Source organism: Gorilla gorilla, chromosome 17, assembly GCF_029281585.2.
Source record: "Gorilla gorilla gorilla isolate KB3781 chromosome 17, NHGRI_mGorGor1-v2.1_pri, whole genome shotgun sequence".
NCBI classification, from domain to species: Eukaryota; Metazoa; Chordata; class Mammalia; order Primates; family Hominidae; genus Gorilla; species Gorilla gorilla.
Genome location: NC_073241.2, coordinates 22516300 through 22532962, shown reverse-complemented (window position 1 = coordinate 22532962; position 16663 = coordinate 22516300). Strand labels below are relative to the sequence as shown.

Sequence of the window (16663 nt, the reverse complement as noted above, 5' to 3'; positions counted from 1 at the left end):
TAACTTATGTAAGTCGTACTCATCTGTAAAATGGGAATTCGGTAATTGTTGGATGGGTTAAAAGAAATATATTACTATCTTGAAAGGGATCTTATTCAATTTCCTTAGGTCCAAAACATTAAGTATTCTAAAAAACAAAATCTAATGATAGCAGCTACTTTTATACAGAATATAAAGCACAAAGAAGAAAATAAACATGTTTTATGCATATATAACTTCATTTTTAATTGGCTTTATATACTCTGTGTTTTTCAGTCACATACCATGAGCAACTAATTTTAAAAAACTACCTAAATTAACCGTACTAGTCTTCTATTTTGGATAGTATTAATTACAATCTTTCATTTTGATTCCTAAATTCACAAAAACCTGTATTACCCTATAAAATAAATACTACTGTAGTTATCAACAAAGAATTCTGAAGGAGATAATGTTGATTGGCTTACTATACTGACATTTTACCGTCAATGATATAACACAGTGATGTCTGAAGGGCAGGGAGAATGGTATAAAAATCACTCATGATTCACAACCTATTATTGAAACTGAGGTTAGTATTTATATTACAAGGTATGGCAATACTAGAAAAGATTTCCTTGTGGAGTATACAGTTTAAGACCTCTGCTGTACAGCTATACCTCCATGCTTGCTTCCAGTGGCCATGACACTTTATTCAAATATGTAAGTTTTATTAAGACTGAGTTCTTAAAAAGAAAAAACCAAGAACCTTAGATAAAACTAGTGAAGTATTGAGACCTGTCCATATTTGAAACCAAGCAGACGATACCACTTAAAAGATTCCCCAGAAAGCCTCTATCCTGAAATGCTTGAAAGTGAGCAGTGCTGACTCTCAATTATTACCAATTGCATTAAATATGACACTTGTTTTGTTTCTTTTGGCTATAAGGAGAAAATGTCATTTTGTGTATGAGTGAGCACAGAGGAGAGAGAATGTGGGAAAGAACAGAATGGGCTAATAATTTTTTACTAAATACTCCAGTTCTCAGCTTTATAAATCAACAGACAAAATGAATCAGCTAAACCTAAAACCTTTGTGAATAGTATAGATTGTCTTTTAAATTAAATGCATATATTTTTATGTTTTACTTTTTCAAGACAAAAGCAGGATATTAGTACAATATAAGATTTATAGAGAAGCAAATTTCTTCAGATAGCAAACCCTTAAAAGCAGTATTTAAAGTACTTAAATACTGTCACATATGTTTAATAATCATAATACTTAATTGTGAGAACTGGGAGCTCATGTTACTACTAAAACCAAATAAAAATTAATACATATTTGTTAACTCAATTTAAGGATGTTTACCTTAATACTGACACAGTATGGATGATAACACTGACCACACTGAGAACAGGCAAGTAATCTTCCTTCTGCTCCTTGGCCAAAACTGCCACAAACTACACACATATCCTGAAGTTAAGAAAACAGAACATATTTTAAATGGAGACTAAGCTAAAAACCTACAAATTTTACTTTAAAAATACCTTCTTAACTAATACAGCTCTATAGCTAAATATTGGATCACTTCTGTGTATATGAGATAAAGCAGAAATATACAAGGAGGAATTCAATGAGGAAGACAGTAAATTGTCAAGTTCAAACCTGATTCAAAGTGAATTTGTCACTGCTGGAAAACAACACAACCGTAGTGTGCATAGAGTTTTCTTCATCATCCTTATTTGATGAAATATCTGCAGTAGACACCTATAAAAAGCAAAATACACAAAATACAAAGTTATATTTTTCACTTGTTTTACACTTAACTGGAAAGCTTCAGAAAATTCATAATCAAAACATATATTTTTGCTAAGGCCTAGAATAACAATTCCAAATATTAATGCTAAGATACTACAGTAAAATGGAGTCATGACATTTTATTATTCAACTCATTCTCTCTTTAGAGGTAGTATTCCTTTAGACCAAGAAGTAATGAGAAAATATAATAAACCTGTCTTAGTAAGACTTGATTATGCAGAATTCTAATCAAGAAACTATAAATGATAATATTATAAGTATGTACACACACAAATCTATCACTATTTTAATGACACACACTTGGGATCTGCAATGTAGTTAGTCTGAACTGAGATGTCCTGCAAACATAAAATACAGCACATAATTACATATTACATGTTGAAATGGTAATATTTTAGATATATCGGTCAAAATGGAAGGCATTAAAATTAATTTCGCCTGTTCACTATAACCTTTATTTTGTTTCGAGATGAGTTTCACTCTTGTTGCCCAGGCTGGAGTGTAATGGCGCGATCTCGGCTCATTGCAACCTCTGCCTCCTGGTTCAAGCTGTTCTCCCTGCCTCAGCCTCCCAAGTAGCTGGGATTACAGTTGTCCACCACCATGCCCAGCTAATTTCTGTATTTTTAGTAGAGACGGGGTTTCACCATATTGGTCAGGCTGGTCTCTTAACTCCTGACCTCAAATGATCCACTGCACCCAGCTCACTGTAACTTTTCAATGTGGCTACTAGGAAGTTTTAAATTGCATATGTGGTTCTCATTATATTTCTATTAGCACCGCTTTAGAATATTATTTTTAATAACATCCAAATTTCAGTATCAGCCAAATGATTATCAACCAATATTGTTCAGTCTGGACTTAGTTCTATTTGACTAAATCAACTAAGTACCCACTGGTTTGTTAATAATTTCTAGAGTGATTATGAAACAAAATAAAGCTCTGAACTAGAAGTTGTAGAAAGAAGACAAGGAGGGCACTGCCAAAATCATAAAATACAATCCTGTTTCTTTAAAAAGCTTATAACCTAAGCCTGGAAAGACAGAGTTGAAACACAACAGGTTATGTTCAAGGTCAAAACATAAAACAACTGAATTACTTTTCTTGAGGAACAACTGAAAGAAGATTAACCAGCTGGGTGTGGTGGCTCATGCCTATAATCTTAGCACTGTGGGAGGCTGAAGTGGGTGGATTGCTTGAGCTCAGGAGTTGGAGACCAGCCTGGGCAACATGGTGAAATACTGTCTCTACCAAAAATACAAAAAACAGCCGAGCGTGGTGGCACATGCCTGTAGTCTCAGCTACTCAGGAGGCTGAGGCAGGAGAATCACTTGAACCCAGGAGGCAGAAGTTACAGTGAGCCAAGATTATGCCACTGCACTCCAGCCTGGGTGACAGAGTGAGACCGTGTCTCCAAAAAAAAAAAAAAAAAAAAAGAGGAAGGAAGGAAGGTTGGTTGGTTAACTAAATAGAAGGACTACATCTCAGTATTTTTCAATACAAATACATTTAAAAGCAGTTTTTTTTTTGTTTTTTTGTTTGTTTGTTTTTGAGATGGAGTCTTGCTATGTCACCCAGGCTGGAGTGCAGTGGCACAATCTCAGCTCACTGCAAGCTCTGTCTCCCAGGTTCACGGCATTCTCCTGCCTCAGCCTCCCTAGTAGCTGGGACTACAGGTGCCTACCACCATGCCCGGCTAATTTTTTGTATTTTTAGTAGAGATGGGGTTTCACCATGTTAGCCAGGATGGTCTTGATCTCAAGACCTCATGATCCACCCACCTCAGCCTCCCAAAGTGCTGGGATTACAGGCATGAGCCACCGTGTCCAGCCTAAAAGCAGTTTTAATGGATAGTACTAATGCTTTATAAGAGCAATTTATAGTCATATGAACCCTAATGACTACAAGTGTTAATAATGCCAATATTCATCATTAGGGAGTAAGTAAAGCCATGACAAATCCAAACATTAGAAAATTATGCAACATTTTAAAAGTAGGGAGGTAGAAACTTGTATAGACTGCCATGAAAGAAATTACAAAAGACGTTGTTGAGTGAAAAAATAAATTGCAGAACAGTATTTGAGGTATAGCACTATAATATAAAAACCTGCAAAGTCATTACATGTAGTCTATGGGCACATATAACAGGTTGAATCATAAGAAATTGCTGCTTTTCATCAGTTCAGAAATAATATTGGCAATTTCATATGGATCAACCTAATATATAAATATACCAAACTGGTAACAGGGAAATAAGGAGGACTGAGGAGTTAGTAATGGTAAATTCTGATCTACCTATAGCGCTTTAATTTTTTTAATAGAGAAAATGTATTGATGTGTTATATGCATAGTATTAACAAAATTAGCTTTCTAAGATTTTAGAGAATCATCCAAGATGATTCACAGAAGTAGAATCATCATCATCAGTAAGAAATTAAGTGACTACTAAAAGTAATCATTAATTCAGTCATAGGACTAATGATGCATTGACAAGACTATTGAGATATATAATTAGGGAAATGGCTAAAATAGAGATAAAGTATCTATTTCTACCTCCCAACTACTAACAGAAAATTCAACACATTATACACACTGAGCAGCTCAAAGAAATTGTAAAGATCCATTATTATTTTTAAAAGGAAATTTAACCAGTGGATGCTTTCACTGAAAATGATAAACAATATATTCCCAGTATAAACCAGAAACAAAGTCTGCAGTAGAAAACTGCAATGTCCCTAGATTCAAGTGGGGGTGGGGAGTCATATTTAAATAGTAAGTGCAGAAAAACCAAAATATTTTAAAATAATTGTCCACGCAAGAAAGAAAACAGTATCATCTAGCTTGAAGACCCACTGTTTTTATTTTATAATTTATTTCATGACCTTTAGACTGCTAGAAAAATAAAACCTAACTTGAGGGCAAAGGTAATCTTTGAGAAAATATGTGCTATTGTTGCCTGCATAGATAATAGTGTGATTTATCCAGAAGGTGAGAGAAATTTCATTTTCCTAGACCACAGATATAAGCCAAGGAGAATAGAAAGCTCTGACCTAAACTCCACAAATGTCCCTTCCAAGCAGGGACACGTAAGAGTAAACAAAAAAAGAAGATCAAATTAAACTCAAAGTGAGAAGATAGGAAAAAATAAAGATGAGAATATAAATCAACAAAACAGAAAGAGGAAAGAAAACAGAGAAAAGTCCATGAAAACAAAGGCTGACTCAAGAAGATCAATAAGATTGATAAATCTCTAGCCAGACTGATCAGGAAAAAAATAAGACAAGATACAAATTATTAGTATCAAGAATGAGGGAGGTGAAATCACTACAGATTCTACAGGTATTAAAATAATAAGAAACATTATGATCAACTCCATTCCTTTAATTTGTCAAGATGGACAAAATCAACAAATTTCTTGAAAGGTGCAAATTTATGCAAGGAGAGACAGATAACCTAAATAGGTACCTATTAAAGAAATACAATTTGTTGTTAAAAACTGTCCCACAGGCTGGGCACCGGTGGCTCATCCAGTAATCCCAGCACTTTGGGAGATGGATCACCTGAGGTCAGGAGTTCGAGACCAGCCTGGCCAACATGGTGAAACCCCATCTCTACCCAAAACACAAAAATTAGCTAGGCATGTTGGTGCATGCCAGTAATCCCAGCTACTCAGAAGGCTGAGGCAGGAGAATTGCTTGAACCTGGGAGGTGGAGTCTGTAGTGAGCAGAGATCACGCCACTGCACTCCAGCCTGGGCATGGTGGCTCACGCCTGTAATCCCAACACTTTGGGAGGTCAAGGCAGGTGGATCACCTGAGGTCAGGAGTTCGAGACCAGCCTGGCCAACATGGTGAACCAGGGGGCTGAGGCAGGGGAATCACTTGAACCTGGGAGGCAGTGGTTGCATGAGCTGAGATTGTGCCATTGCACTCCAGCCTAGGCAACAAGAGCGAAACTCCATCTCAAAAGAAAGAAAGAAAAAAAAAAGAAAACACAACAAAAACCCCCCACAAAGAAAATTTCAGGCCAAGATGCTTTCACTAATAAATTCATGTATAATATAAGAAGATACATTTCCACTACTACACAACTTTTCCAGAAAACTGAAGATGAGAATATACTTTCTGATTCATTCTATGAAGCTGGAGTTATGCTGATACCAAAACCAGATGAAGACATTACAAGAATGTAAGACTACAGGCTGGTGCATGGTGACTCACGCCTGTAATCCCAGCATTTTGGGAAGCCAAGGTGGGAAAATTGCTTGAGCTCAGAAGTTCGAGACCAGCCTGGACAACATAGTGAGATGCTGTCTCTATTAAAAATTTTTAAAAAGTAGTTGGGTGTGTTGGCACACAGCTATGGTCCCAGCTACTTGGGAGACAGAGGTGGGAGGTCAAAGCTGGAGTTAGCTATGATCGCACCACTGCACTCCAGCCAGGAATTAGAAAGAGAACCTGTCTCCGAAAAAAAAAAAAAAAAGAAGAAGAAAAAAAGTGCACAGGTCTACAACTGTGGTGCATCCACAGTTTTATTAATACTCAGCAAGAAAGGGGAGTACACTGGTAACAAGTACAACAGCATAGATGAATCTCCAAATAATTGTGCTGAAATAAATCAGTCCAAAAAGCATACAGTTCTGTATGATTCCACCTATATACAACTCTAGAAAATGCAAACTAATCTTGGGGACAAGGACCGATGGCAGGGGGAATGCAGAAAATTACAGAGGGACATGAAGAAACGTTGGGAGATGAATATATTCACTATCATGATTGTGGTGTCGTTTTCAAGGGTGTATATGTATATATCAAAGCTTATGGAATTGTACATGTCAAATATAGCTTATATCAACTATACCTCAATAAGCCTGGTTTGAAAATTTTTCTTTTTGAAAAAAGGACGAGAATCTAAGCTTCCTTATTCCTGGTTTAGTAGTAAACTTGAACAATTTCACCTGTCTCCTATACTTAAAATGACATTTCAGAATTTTAAAAACAGGATTTTAATAAATAGCAAAGTTATTACATAAAATATTTGCTAGTAGTTAGCAAATATATTTGTAATACACATATAAATAAAGCCTCATAACATGATAGTAAGCAAATATCAATCTTAAAATTTTTAAATTAAAGAGCAACTATATTACATACTGACTTTTTAGAGAGGGTTGGCATAGAAAGATAAGGAGTCAAAGAGGAAGGTAAGAAAAGAGAAAGGATGAGAAAGTAAATATACAAGAAAACGTAACCAGAGGCTCAAAAAAAAAAAGCAAAGTAGGACAGTAAAATAAACATTTTGACCTATTTATATGACTCTTAAGTTCAAAATAACTTGCTATGAGATTTTCATCATTAACTGACATTTAGATTAGAGAAAATATACATGAAGCAAGCCTCACCCCAGGCAATACAACAGCTCCGATTCCACTTTTCAGCTTTGACCTGCCTCGGCCACCTCGCCCCGACAGTCCTGCACCTCGAGGTCTCCGCTTTCCTGGAAATCCAGACCCACGGCCCTATGTAATAGATTAGGAAAAGTCAACATTCTGTGACAGCCCAAAATAATTTTTAAATCCAAATGCCACTGAGATAAAACATTTTATTAAATGTTATACAAACACTTCTTTAGATAAGTATTAAGAGACCTGGCTTATTATTTTTATCCTTAAAAGTATACTCCACAACTTAAAAATCTAAATATAAAATGCTTACAACCTTAGAATCATACTTTCGGGCTGTCACTGTGAACGCTATCAGCAAGCCTTTGCATGATTTTTCTCTTTCCCACTCCTACATTCTCGGTGACGACAACAACTATAGCCTTATCCAGATATTTCGAAGTGCAACAAGTTGTATTCAATATAGAGTAAGGATAAGGAAGAACTCTCTCATTAACTGGTCTCGCGGTGATTACAGTAATAGCTAACATCTGTTGAGTACTTACTATGTACTAATCTAAGTATTTTTTACTCTCAACAATCCCATATAGTAGGTTTTATTATCCTCATTTGAGATGAGTGTGCTGAGGAATAAAAGGGTTAAGTAACTTGTCCAAGGTCGCGTAGCTAGCAAGTCTGGCTCCAGCGTCCCTGGGCTGGAAGCATATTCTGTACTGCTACATCAGCATGAAAGTTCATTTTTGCTAGTGTGTAACAGTATTCTTCCTGTCATTAAAATTAAGTCAGTTTCCTTCACTATTCAACAGCTCTCTTATGAACTCAACATTTCTACCTCATTCACCATTGTATTTAGAGGAAAATTTATTATTATTGTTATTACTTTTATTTTTGAGACAAGAACTTTCTTCGTCACTCAGGTTGGAGTGCAGTGGTGTGATCACAGCTCACTGCAGCCTAGAACCCTTGGGCTTAAGTGATCCTCCTGCTTCTGCCTCCCAAAGTGCCAGGATTACAGGAGTAAGCCAAAGCGTCCAGCCAGGAAAAATTATTTGAGGATTACAGGAAAGCTGACAAAAGGCTTTGTGAAAGCTTTGCTTTAAATAATCTGAATAATGAATACTTGAAATGGAAATAATTTATCTGACTTCTTACACAAGAAATAAACCTATTGGAAAATGTGTTAAATTCCCTGATAATTTCAGACATTAAGTACCAGAGTATGGTGTTCCCTGCCCCCTCACCCTTGTTTGTACTAATTAATTACTCCTTGAAAAAACCTGGCACCTACCTAAGTAGATGAATTATGTATATTTAAAATTATCCAGATGCTCAGGAAAATACTTAGGTGTTTCCCTCACCATAAGTTAAATAATATGTCATATCTTCAACTGATGTCCCTATCATAGTTTGAAATGAACTTATTCCCTATTTAGCAGAATGGTTTCCAAGTCAAAAATTGATGGTGATACTGTAAGCATAAAATAGAAACACATGGACAAAAGGAATGGGAGGAATGGCTTTTTTCCCTTTGGATGTAATAAATACAGCCAGCTCCCAGCTTCAAACTGCCACTCCTGTCTTCTCTTACCCTGCTCTCCTTGAGATCCCTTTTGAGAAGTGCATCAGCTTCTTTACACAACAGATGGATGGGGTCAGGTTAGTTTTTTGGGTTTTTTGTTTGTTTGTTTTTGAGATGGAGTCTCGCTTCTTTGCCCAGGCTGGAGTGCAATGGTGTGATCTTGGCTCACTGCAACCTCCGTCTCCTGGGTTCAAGCTATTCTCCTGCCTCATCCTCCCTAGCAGCTGAGATTACAGGCACATGCCACCACGCACAGCTAAATCTCTTTGTATTTTTAGTAGAGACGGGGTTTCACCACGTTGGCCAGGTTGGCCTCGAACTCCTGACCTCCAGTGATCTGCCCCCTCAGCCTCTCAAAGTGCTGGGATTACAGGCGTGAGCCACTGTGCCAGGCCGAGTTTGTTTTGTTATTAAATTGGTATAAAAGATTTTTGAAAAATTAAGTCAGCGATTAAAAATCAAGACTACAGTAGTCTCTCAATTTATTTTCTCAAACATGAAATGCTGACCCAGAAAAAAAGTAAGTAAAAATTGGTGGTCTATATTATCAAACTATCAAATGAGGTATATTTATACCTCAATATCTTGGATGATATCAGGGTGAGGTAGGGAGGTTAAAAAAAAATTGTTCTTCCAGTCATGAAAGAAAATAAAGTATAATCTAGAATTCCTTAAAATCCTTGATTAGTCTGAATTAAACAGCCATATTCCAGAATATTAAATATAGAATATGAAGAAAAACTGTCATCTCCAGTCAATGAAGTATTTTAACTTTTGAGTTAATACTTTTTCAAATTAATTTTTTTCTCTTCAAAATGCATCACACTACTTAACTCACTTCAAGGACTGGCAGAGCCATCAACCAATGTCGTGGGGGAAAAAGCCTTGTCATTTTAAGGTATTAAACAGACAATGAAATCTGCCACAATTTTGGTATTTCTTCTCCATGAGAACATAATAAATTAATGGAGTTTTTTCTTCTGCTTTTTTCTAAGCAACAAAGTTTTATGATATCATGAATGAAAAGGTCCTTAATTACCTTTTGGTCTACATGTCAAGGACTTCTCCCTCATAAAACCAGTAGTAATCACAACAAAAGGAATTAACAATAAAAAGAGGTATTAAAAATGTATACTTGATTTTTAAATGCAAGCATATTATTTCTTTACATTACAATTTTTAGATTTAAATAGTGTTTCTGGAAGCTCAATCTAGAAAAGAAAGATTTAATTCTTAACACCCAGTAGGGCAAAACAAATCAGACAGAAATGATTTATGAATGTAAATGCAATTTTATTTACCACTTTGATGCTCCAAATGGCACTGCCAGGAAGCTGCCTGGGTTTAAAAATTTCCCGACCTTCTGAAATGTCTGGGGACCAGGAAGGTGGGCTCACTGTATTATGGGTACTCCAAGCCTCCTAGGATATGGCAGTTGAGAAAATAGATGTGCAAAACTCAGCAACATAAAAGGTCAAAGCCAGCAACTAAGGAATTTTAGAACAGCAAAAACAAATGCAAACGTATGGAAATTTAGGACAAATTGCTTCAAGGAAGGCAAAATAAGCTAATCACTAACAGTGATTTAAACATTTAAGTATAACTTAAATAACTTAAAAGTTTGCTGCTACAGAGACATCACTACAATGAAACTTTAAAAATTAAGGTTTATATGATATCAATATTGACTCATGAACTGCAATTACTGCACCAAAAAGTAAATAAAAGTCAATCACACTTTAAGAATTAACACTAGAAGAAAGTATCGGGGGTTATTTTTCTTCTAACAACTATCACTCTACTTAAAAGGAGAAATGGATAACCATAAGGAATTCTATATTCTATAGCTATAAACAACCAAAACCAGTAGGCCAAAGAATGCAGTGAGAAACATAAGCAATCGATAAATGCATAAACTTTACACTGTAGAGAGCTGGTAACATTCAAATGCAAATACCATTATAACCTTAGCATTTAATCACTCTTTCTTCAGTGACCATTAGTTGTCGGTTTGGTTTCGGTTTTTACTTAGAGAAATGAATACTTTATGGAAATTACATCCAATGGACAAAAGTGAAGAAACGTTAAAGCAAATTGTCCTAAATTTGCAAATTAAAATGCCTAAAGTACCTGATAAATTATATAGAAAGTATTATCTTATTAAAATCTATATAACTAAAACTAAAGCATTTTACTTCCAAACAACCACATTCAGCAATACCCTGAACTAATCTGAAGATGCTAAACAGCATAAAGAAAAATGTTTACTCCACAAAGATAACATTTTAAAGAAAAACAAGACAAATGTCAAACAATAAATGAATATATTTTGAATTAGGTAATTCAATGGTGCATGCATAATTTTACCAATCAAGTAACCAAAACTTAAGACAAGGTACATAGTACTTACCAGGTTTCTAGAATATCATCAAATTAACAAGTACTATCTCATTAATCACATACAAATACCAGGAATTAAAATAACCAGAAATAAGAATGTGACTACTCTTGGGGTAAGAGATAGGTAGCGGAATAACAGTATTTTGGAAAAGCCACACAAGCAATAGACTGGTTTCATTTTTAAGTCACAAACTCAACCCACACACATTGAAGTCCAGCAATCCAACTCATTCTCTCCAGCAAACACTTTATTTTTTTCCCCCTCCAGGATTACCCTCAGGTGTTCTTTCTTACCCATCAAATCTCTAACCTAGCTCAGGTAATCACTATGCTGATTTCACTGAGCAGCAACCACTGCAGGTCAATTACCTCACTTTCATAATTTGAAATCAACTTGAATCTGTACCTATGTCTTCTTCCCTACTATTAGTAGGGAAGTGTTGTCAAAAGCCATTTCTCTTTTCTCATTTTACTCATGCTCCTAACATCTGGCATACTGTTCTGCTGGATTTGGCAGCAGCCCACCTGTGAATATTTCACTGACTTCCTCGCTAATCTTTCTTCATCTCCTGTACGTGTTCTTCCTCTATTTGACTTCCAAAGCCCTGGAGTTTCCCAGGGCTTGAGCCTAGATCCTAAATGGTGTTATCTACAATGAGGGCATCTTGGAAGTTGAAGCTTCCCACATTCTTATTTCTAGTTTTAATCAAAGATCTCCAAATTAGCAGGATTTTCAACTTCCTTCTTAGCATTTCCATTTTCTCACATAAAACCCCTCTTAATTTTGCCATGTTTAAAATTTCTCCCTTAACCGGTTTCATCCCAGTCTTCCCCATCCTTATAAATGACATCCAGTCCCTTGTCACTCTCCTCTGCTCCTTCAGTCCTCTCCCCCAACACTTCGTCAATGCAAATCATCAGCAAATTCAAGACTTTCTATCTTCAAGTTTTGTCTCCGATCCTTCTACTTCTTGTCACTTCCACCACTAGCAGCCCAGTCGTGGCCACCACGATCTCTCACCTAACCTGCCACAAGAGTCTACTGCTGGTTATGCTTCTCCCACCCTGCATCTACTCAAGCCTTTCCCCACAGCAGCCAGAGGAACTTTTCAAAAGTACAAATGTGATGAAGCAAGTCACTATTCTATTTCAAATCTTCAATTGCTTCTCAGAGCACTTAAAAGACAAACCTTTCCCCAACTCATCTTGTGGCACTTGTCTCCCTGCTGCTATGCTCCAGCTATTCTGGCTTCCTTGCTGTCCTTCAAACATGCCAAGCTCTTTATCAGTCAGAGCCCAACTGACTCAGAACACTTCACTATACCATTCCAGCCCTTCAATAAATGTCTGGCATTTTCTTTCTTTCTTTTTTTTCGAGATGGAGTCTCACACTGTCACCCAGGCTAGAGTGCGGTGGTGCGATCTCGGCTCACTGCAACCTCTACCTCCCAGGTTCAAGCAATTCTCCTGCCTCAAGCCTCCTGAGTAGCTGGGATTACAGGCATGCACCACCACGCCCGGCTACTTTTTGTATTTTTAGTAGAGAAAGGTTGTCTCCAAGTTGCTCAGGCTGGTCTCCAACTCCCGACCTCAAGTGATCTGCCCACCTTAGCCTCCCAAAGTGCTGGGATTACAGGTGTGAACCACTGCGCCGGGCCAATATTATTTTTTAAGAAAATAATAATAAAAAGAAACAATTGATATTAAATAAAATTTAACTATTGACTATAAATATATGTTTCAAGAGATTTGAGTGAAAATACCATTCTATGTTAAAATAAAAAATATGACATTCGATAAATATAGTAATAACATGTTCTCAAAGGTTCAAGGGGCTAAAGCTAATGAGAAAAAGTTAAATATAAACACCTTACAATTTACCTAATTACTTAAAAAAGAAACTTATGTTCATTCCTGTATTTCTCCATTTTTCCAATTTCTAATGTCTACTTCTTTCCATTTTGTATTTTCTTGTATTGAGGCAATTTAAAGAGGATATGCCAGGTCTTCAGAAAGCCAAGAAATGAACATAAGCACTCTGGAACCTATCTGAACTTAATTTTTCCAAGATTTTTTTAATGGTTAAAAATTGGCTCAACTGGGGATACTAAGAGGAAACATCAGGGGCAAAGGGGATTTGGGTTAAACAGATCGAACAGGATTCTTACTGAAGGCAGGCCAGACTGATCAGAAATCATCTGGAGGGTGGTGGGAGATAACAAATTTGATCAGATATAAAAGGTGATCAGTACTGAGAGTGGGGGATTCTTTGCAAGTTTCTTCCTAAACCTGAGAGATGTGGGCCAGACTAGGATGAACACTGAAGGCTGAGGCTGAGAGGAGGCTTAGAGGATCCTGACTAGAGTTTGGGCAAGGGGAGAGGCTTTGTCAATAAAACATGCATTCAGCAATATTACCAAGTACAGATGCATGCACATAAAAATACTGAAAGGAAATATAAGAAAATGTTTAAAAATTCTTAGTGGCTTATTTATTTTATGTAATTTAAATATATGTATATATAAAATTAAGGTGTACTTTGAACACATACTAACACATTCAAAGAATTAAGTATACGTTTGATAATACATAATAGTTACAAAATAAGCAAGGTCTTCATGCAAACGAGTTTAGAATTTCCAGGGTTTATTACTTAGCATTTGATTAGCAGGCCTGTAAATTCTTCTGCTGCCCATTCATTGCCCACTTTATTAAAAATTCCTCAAGTGGATGCATTGGAATGGAAGAAACACTGACTCTTTCCTTCAAAGAAGGAAACAACAAACCTTGTTTGACAACCCTGTCAAACAAGACAAGGACCAAGTGGCCAGTGGTAAGGAAAGTTGGTCAAACTAATGAATGACATTTTAGATTAAAAGTGAATTTTATTTAACCCAATTATTCTTATCCTATGCACACAAATTTGAATTTAAGTTAGCTTGATGCAGATGGTCACCCCATTCCAAAGCATGGGTCCAAATACCCTAAGGTTCCAGGAGGAGCCAGCTTTCTTCAGAAGGTGGCAAGTGCATTGCAAAGTACTGAGGAAAACTTTCTTTAAAGTATCTTTTTTCATCATTCCATATTTTGCTCCTTATAATTGCAACTGCTCTCCTTATACATGTCTCTTTTGAAACTTCTCACTTGTCTAAGATGCTATTGTTCCTGCTCATCTTTTTTTTTTTTTTTAATAGCATAGTCTCTCTCCCTCGTTGCCATGCTGAAAAGGCTTCTGACTTGCTGTTCTTGCCAGGAAACATTTCTGCAGGGCGTATTGGAGTGGAACTACTTACAGAGTGTCAGGGCAAGTCCTTACATTTGTTTATGCTTAGGACACAACACAGAAGATAATTTTCTAAGTTAAAGATTGTATGATTTTATCTTGACTTCAGAAACTGGTCATACTTTTTTACTTTAGTTTCTAAGAACCTCAGAGCTGAACTTGAAACAACTTTAATAATTCCAATGTGACATCTGTTATTTATCCTTTTTAAAAAAGACTTTTCTAATTTAAATCATTTTATTATTGCTCTAAATTTGCCAGGTTCATTTTAGAATTTTATAAACTGTTTTAAAACTAATTTACATTAAGTTGGAATAAAGTTAACCAAATTAATACAAACATATTTTATTGCACTTCTCTTTATTGTGCTTCACAGATAGGAACATTTTTTCTTTTATTTACAAATGAGATGTTTGTGACAACCCTGGTGAAGCAAGTCTATTGGTGCCATTTAACGAACAGCCTGTGCTCACTTTGTGTCTTGGTTTCACACTTTGGTAATCACAATTTTTAAAATATTTCCTTATTATTATATTCATTACAGTGATCTGTGATCAGTGATCATTAATGTTATGGGAGGCGGAGTTTGCAGTGAGCAGAGATCATGCCAGTGCACTCCAACCTGGGCAACAGAGTGAGACTCCATCTCAAAAAAAAAAAAAAGGAGTTTTTTTATGTAGGGTACAAAATGCTATCTGACCTTAAGGTGTGTGCAAATTTTTCTGAATTAATTAAGACTTAAATATCAACAGGAGTGATTGTTTTTGTTACAATCACCAGGTGGGTGATCTGATACTTTCCCCTGAAAAATGCATATACAAAATTTTCACATAATTTAAAAACATTCACAGATACATAGCTATGGATTCAGTTTATGGATCAATAATTCAACTCCTCAGAAGTAAAAGATTACATGAGAAAGTATCTGATATTGAGGTGACAAGGAATAATGTTGAAATGTATCTCATTAAAAAGTGCAGACAGTTGTGGCTAAGACATTGGGTATTACAGAGGTGCATCCATGTGTCCAGTGAGAAGACTTTAAGAATCTGTTTGGGAATAATGAGAACATGAGCATTCCCCTCCCTACCTCTAGCACTCCCCTCCTGCTATTTGGATATTGTGAATTTACCAAACACAGTGATTTAGGTCACTTTTATTATTTCAGAAATTCCAGATACCTTACTACTTATATAAAATAGCCCTTGAAAGGATGCTTACCATTAAATAATGTCTAATACAAAGAAAAGACAAATGTATGTGATCTGTAGTGCATAGTTATAATACAATCTGAATACTACATTTAATTTTTTACTCCACTTTCCAAGAAATAAAGCATTGATTCTAAATATATTCTCTATTTGTCAAAACAAATAGAAACTATCTAGTGTTTCATTTATAAAAGAAATTAATTAATGGTGTCTCTAAGTTAATTTTTTACTTCTTTTCCCCATATCATTTTTATATTATATAAGAGAGCATATTTTTCTACTCTACCCTGGAATTAATAAACAAAAAATAAGGTATGATATTTAAGCCAGGGCTACCACATTTTTTTCAGTGTATTTAGTAGGTTCTCCTAAATCTGGAAAAGAAAACTTCAAATATAAATATAACCAAATTAAAATAACACCTTTTTTCTTCTATTTACTTTATTTCTTGAACTCAGTGATGTAATATGTCTTCATCTGCCTCTGAGAATACACTTAAAACTACAGAAGCAAATTAACATTTTCCCAATTCACATGTAGTGCAATATTTAAGATTTCATCTAATTGAACACGTGTTGGATCAAATTTATAATACTAAAAACACTCTTCTACATACTGCAATGTCTAGATGGAAGACAAGCTAGTCAGGTGACAGAGTGAACATCATTCTGGTAGGCTTTTTCAAGCTGTCACTTGCAAGATGTTTGGACTGCTGAGAATGTTAGCCATAATTAATTGCAGAGATAGGAGGCTGCAAATGGGTGAGGTAATGTTCAAATGCATGGAATGATGACTAGTCATAGTAAAAGATAATAGATGTGGCCACATTGCTTTGAGCAAATTTAGAGAATATTTTGGATCACAATGATACATTTGTGCGTTATTTGTGGAATGTTTTCAATGTAATTACATCACACAGGTAGACTTCCAGATCCTGTGTCTAACTTACTTTCCTTGGCTCTGTGGGAGAAAACATATTCTAATGAAGTTCATTTTGAGGCAAATATTTCTT

The 16663-nt window shown here is 35.7% G+C and overlaps 1 protein-coding gene across 1 annotated transcript in view; it reads right to left on the bottom strand.

The window, feature by feature from the left end:
* The window catches only part of LOC129528441 (histone-lysine N-methyltransferase 2C-like), a 42460-nt gene extending 30098 nt beyond the window's left edge, over window positions 1–12362 (bottom strand). Inside the window, 5 exon segments of the mRNA XM_063699360.1 lie at window positions 1328–1432; window positions 1625–1726; window positions 7179–7295; window positions 10059–10178; window positions 12348–12362. Coding sequence (XP_063555430.1) covers window positions 1328–1432; window positions 1625–1726; window positions 7179–7295; window positions 10059–10178; window positions 12348–12362 — 459 coding nt within the window.
* Window positions 12363–16663: the final 4301 nt, after the last annotated feature.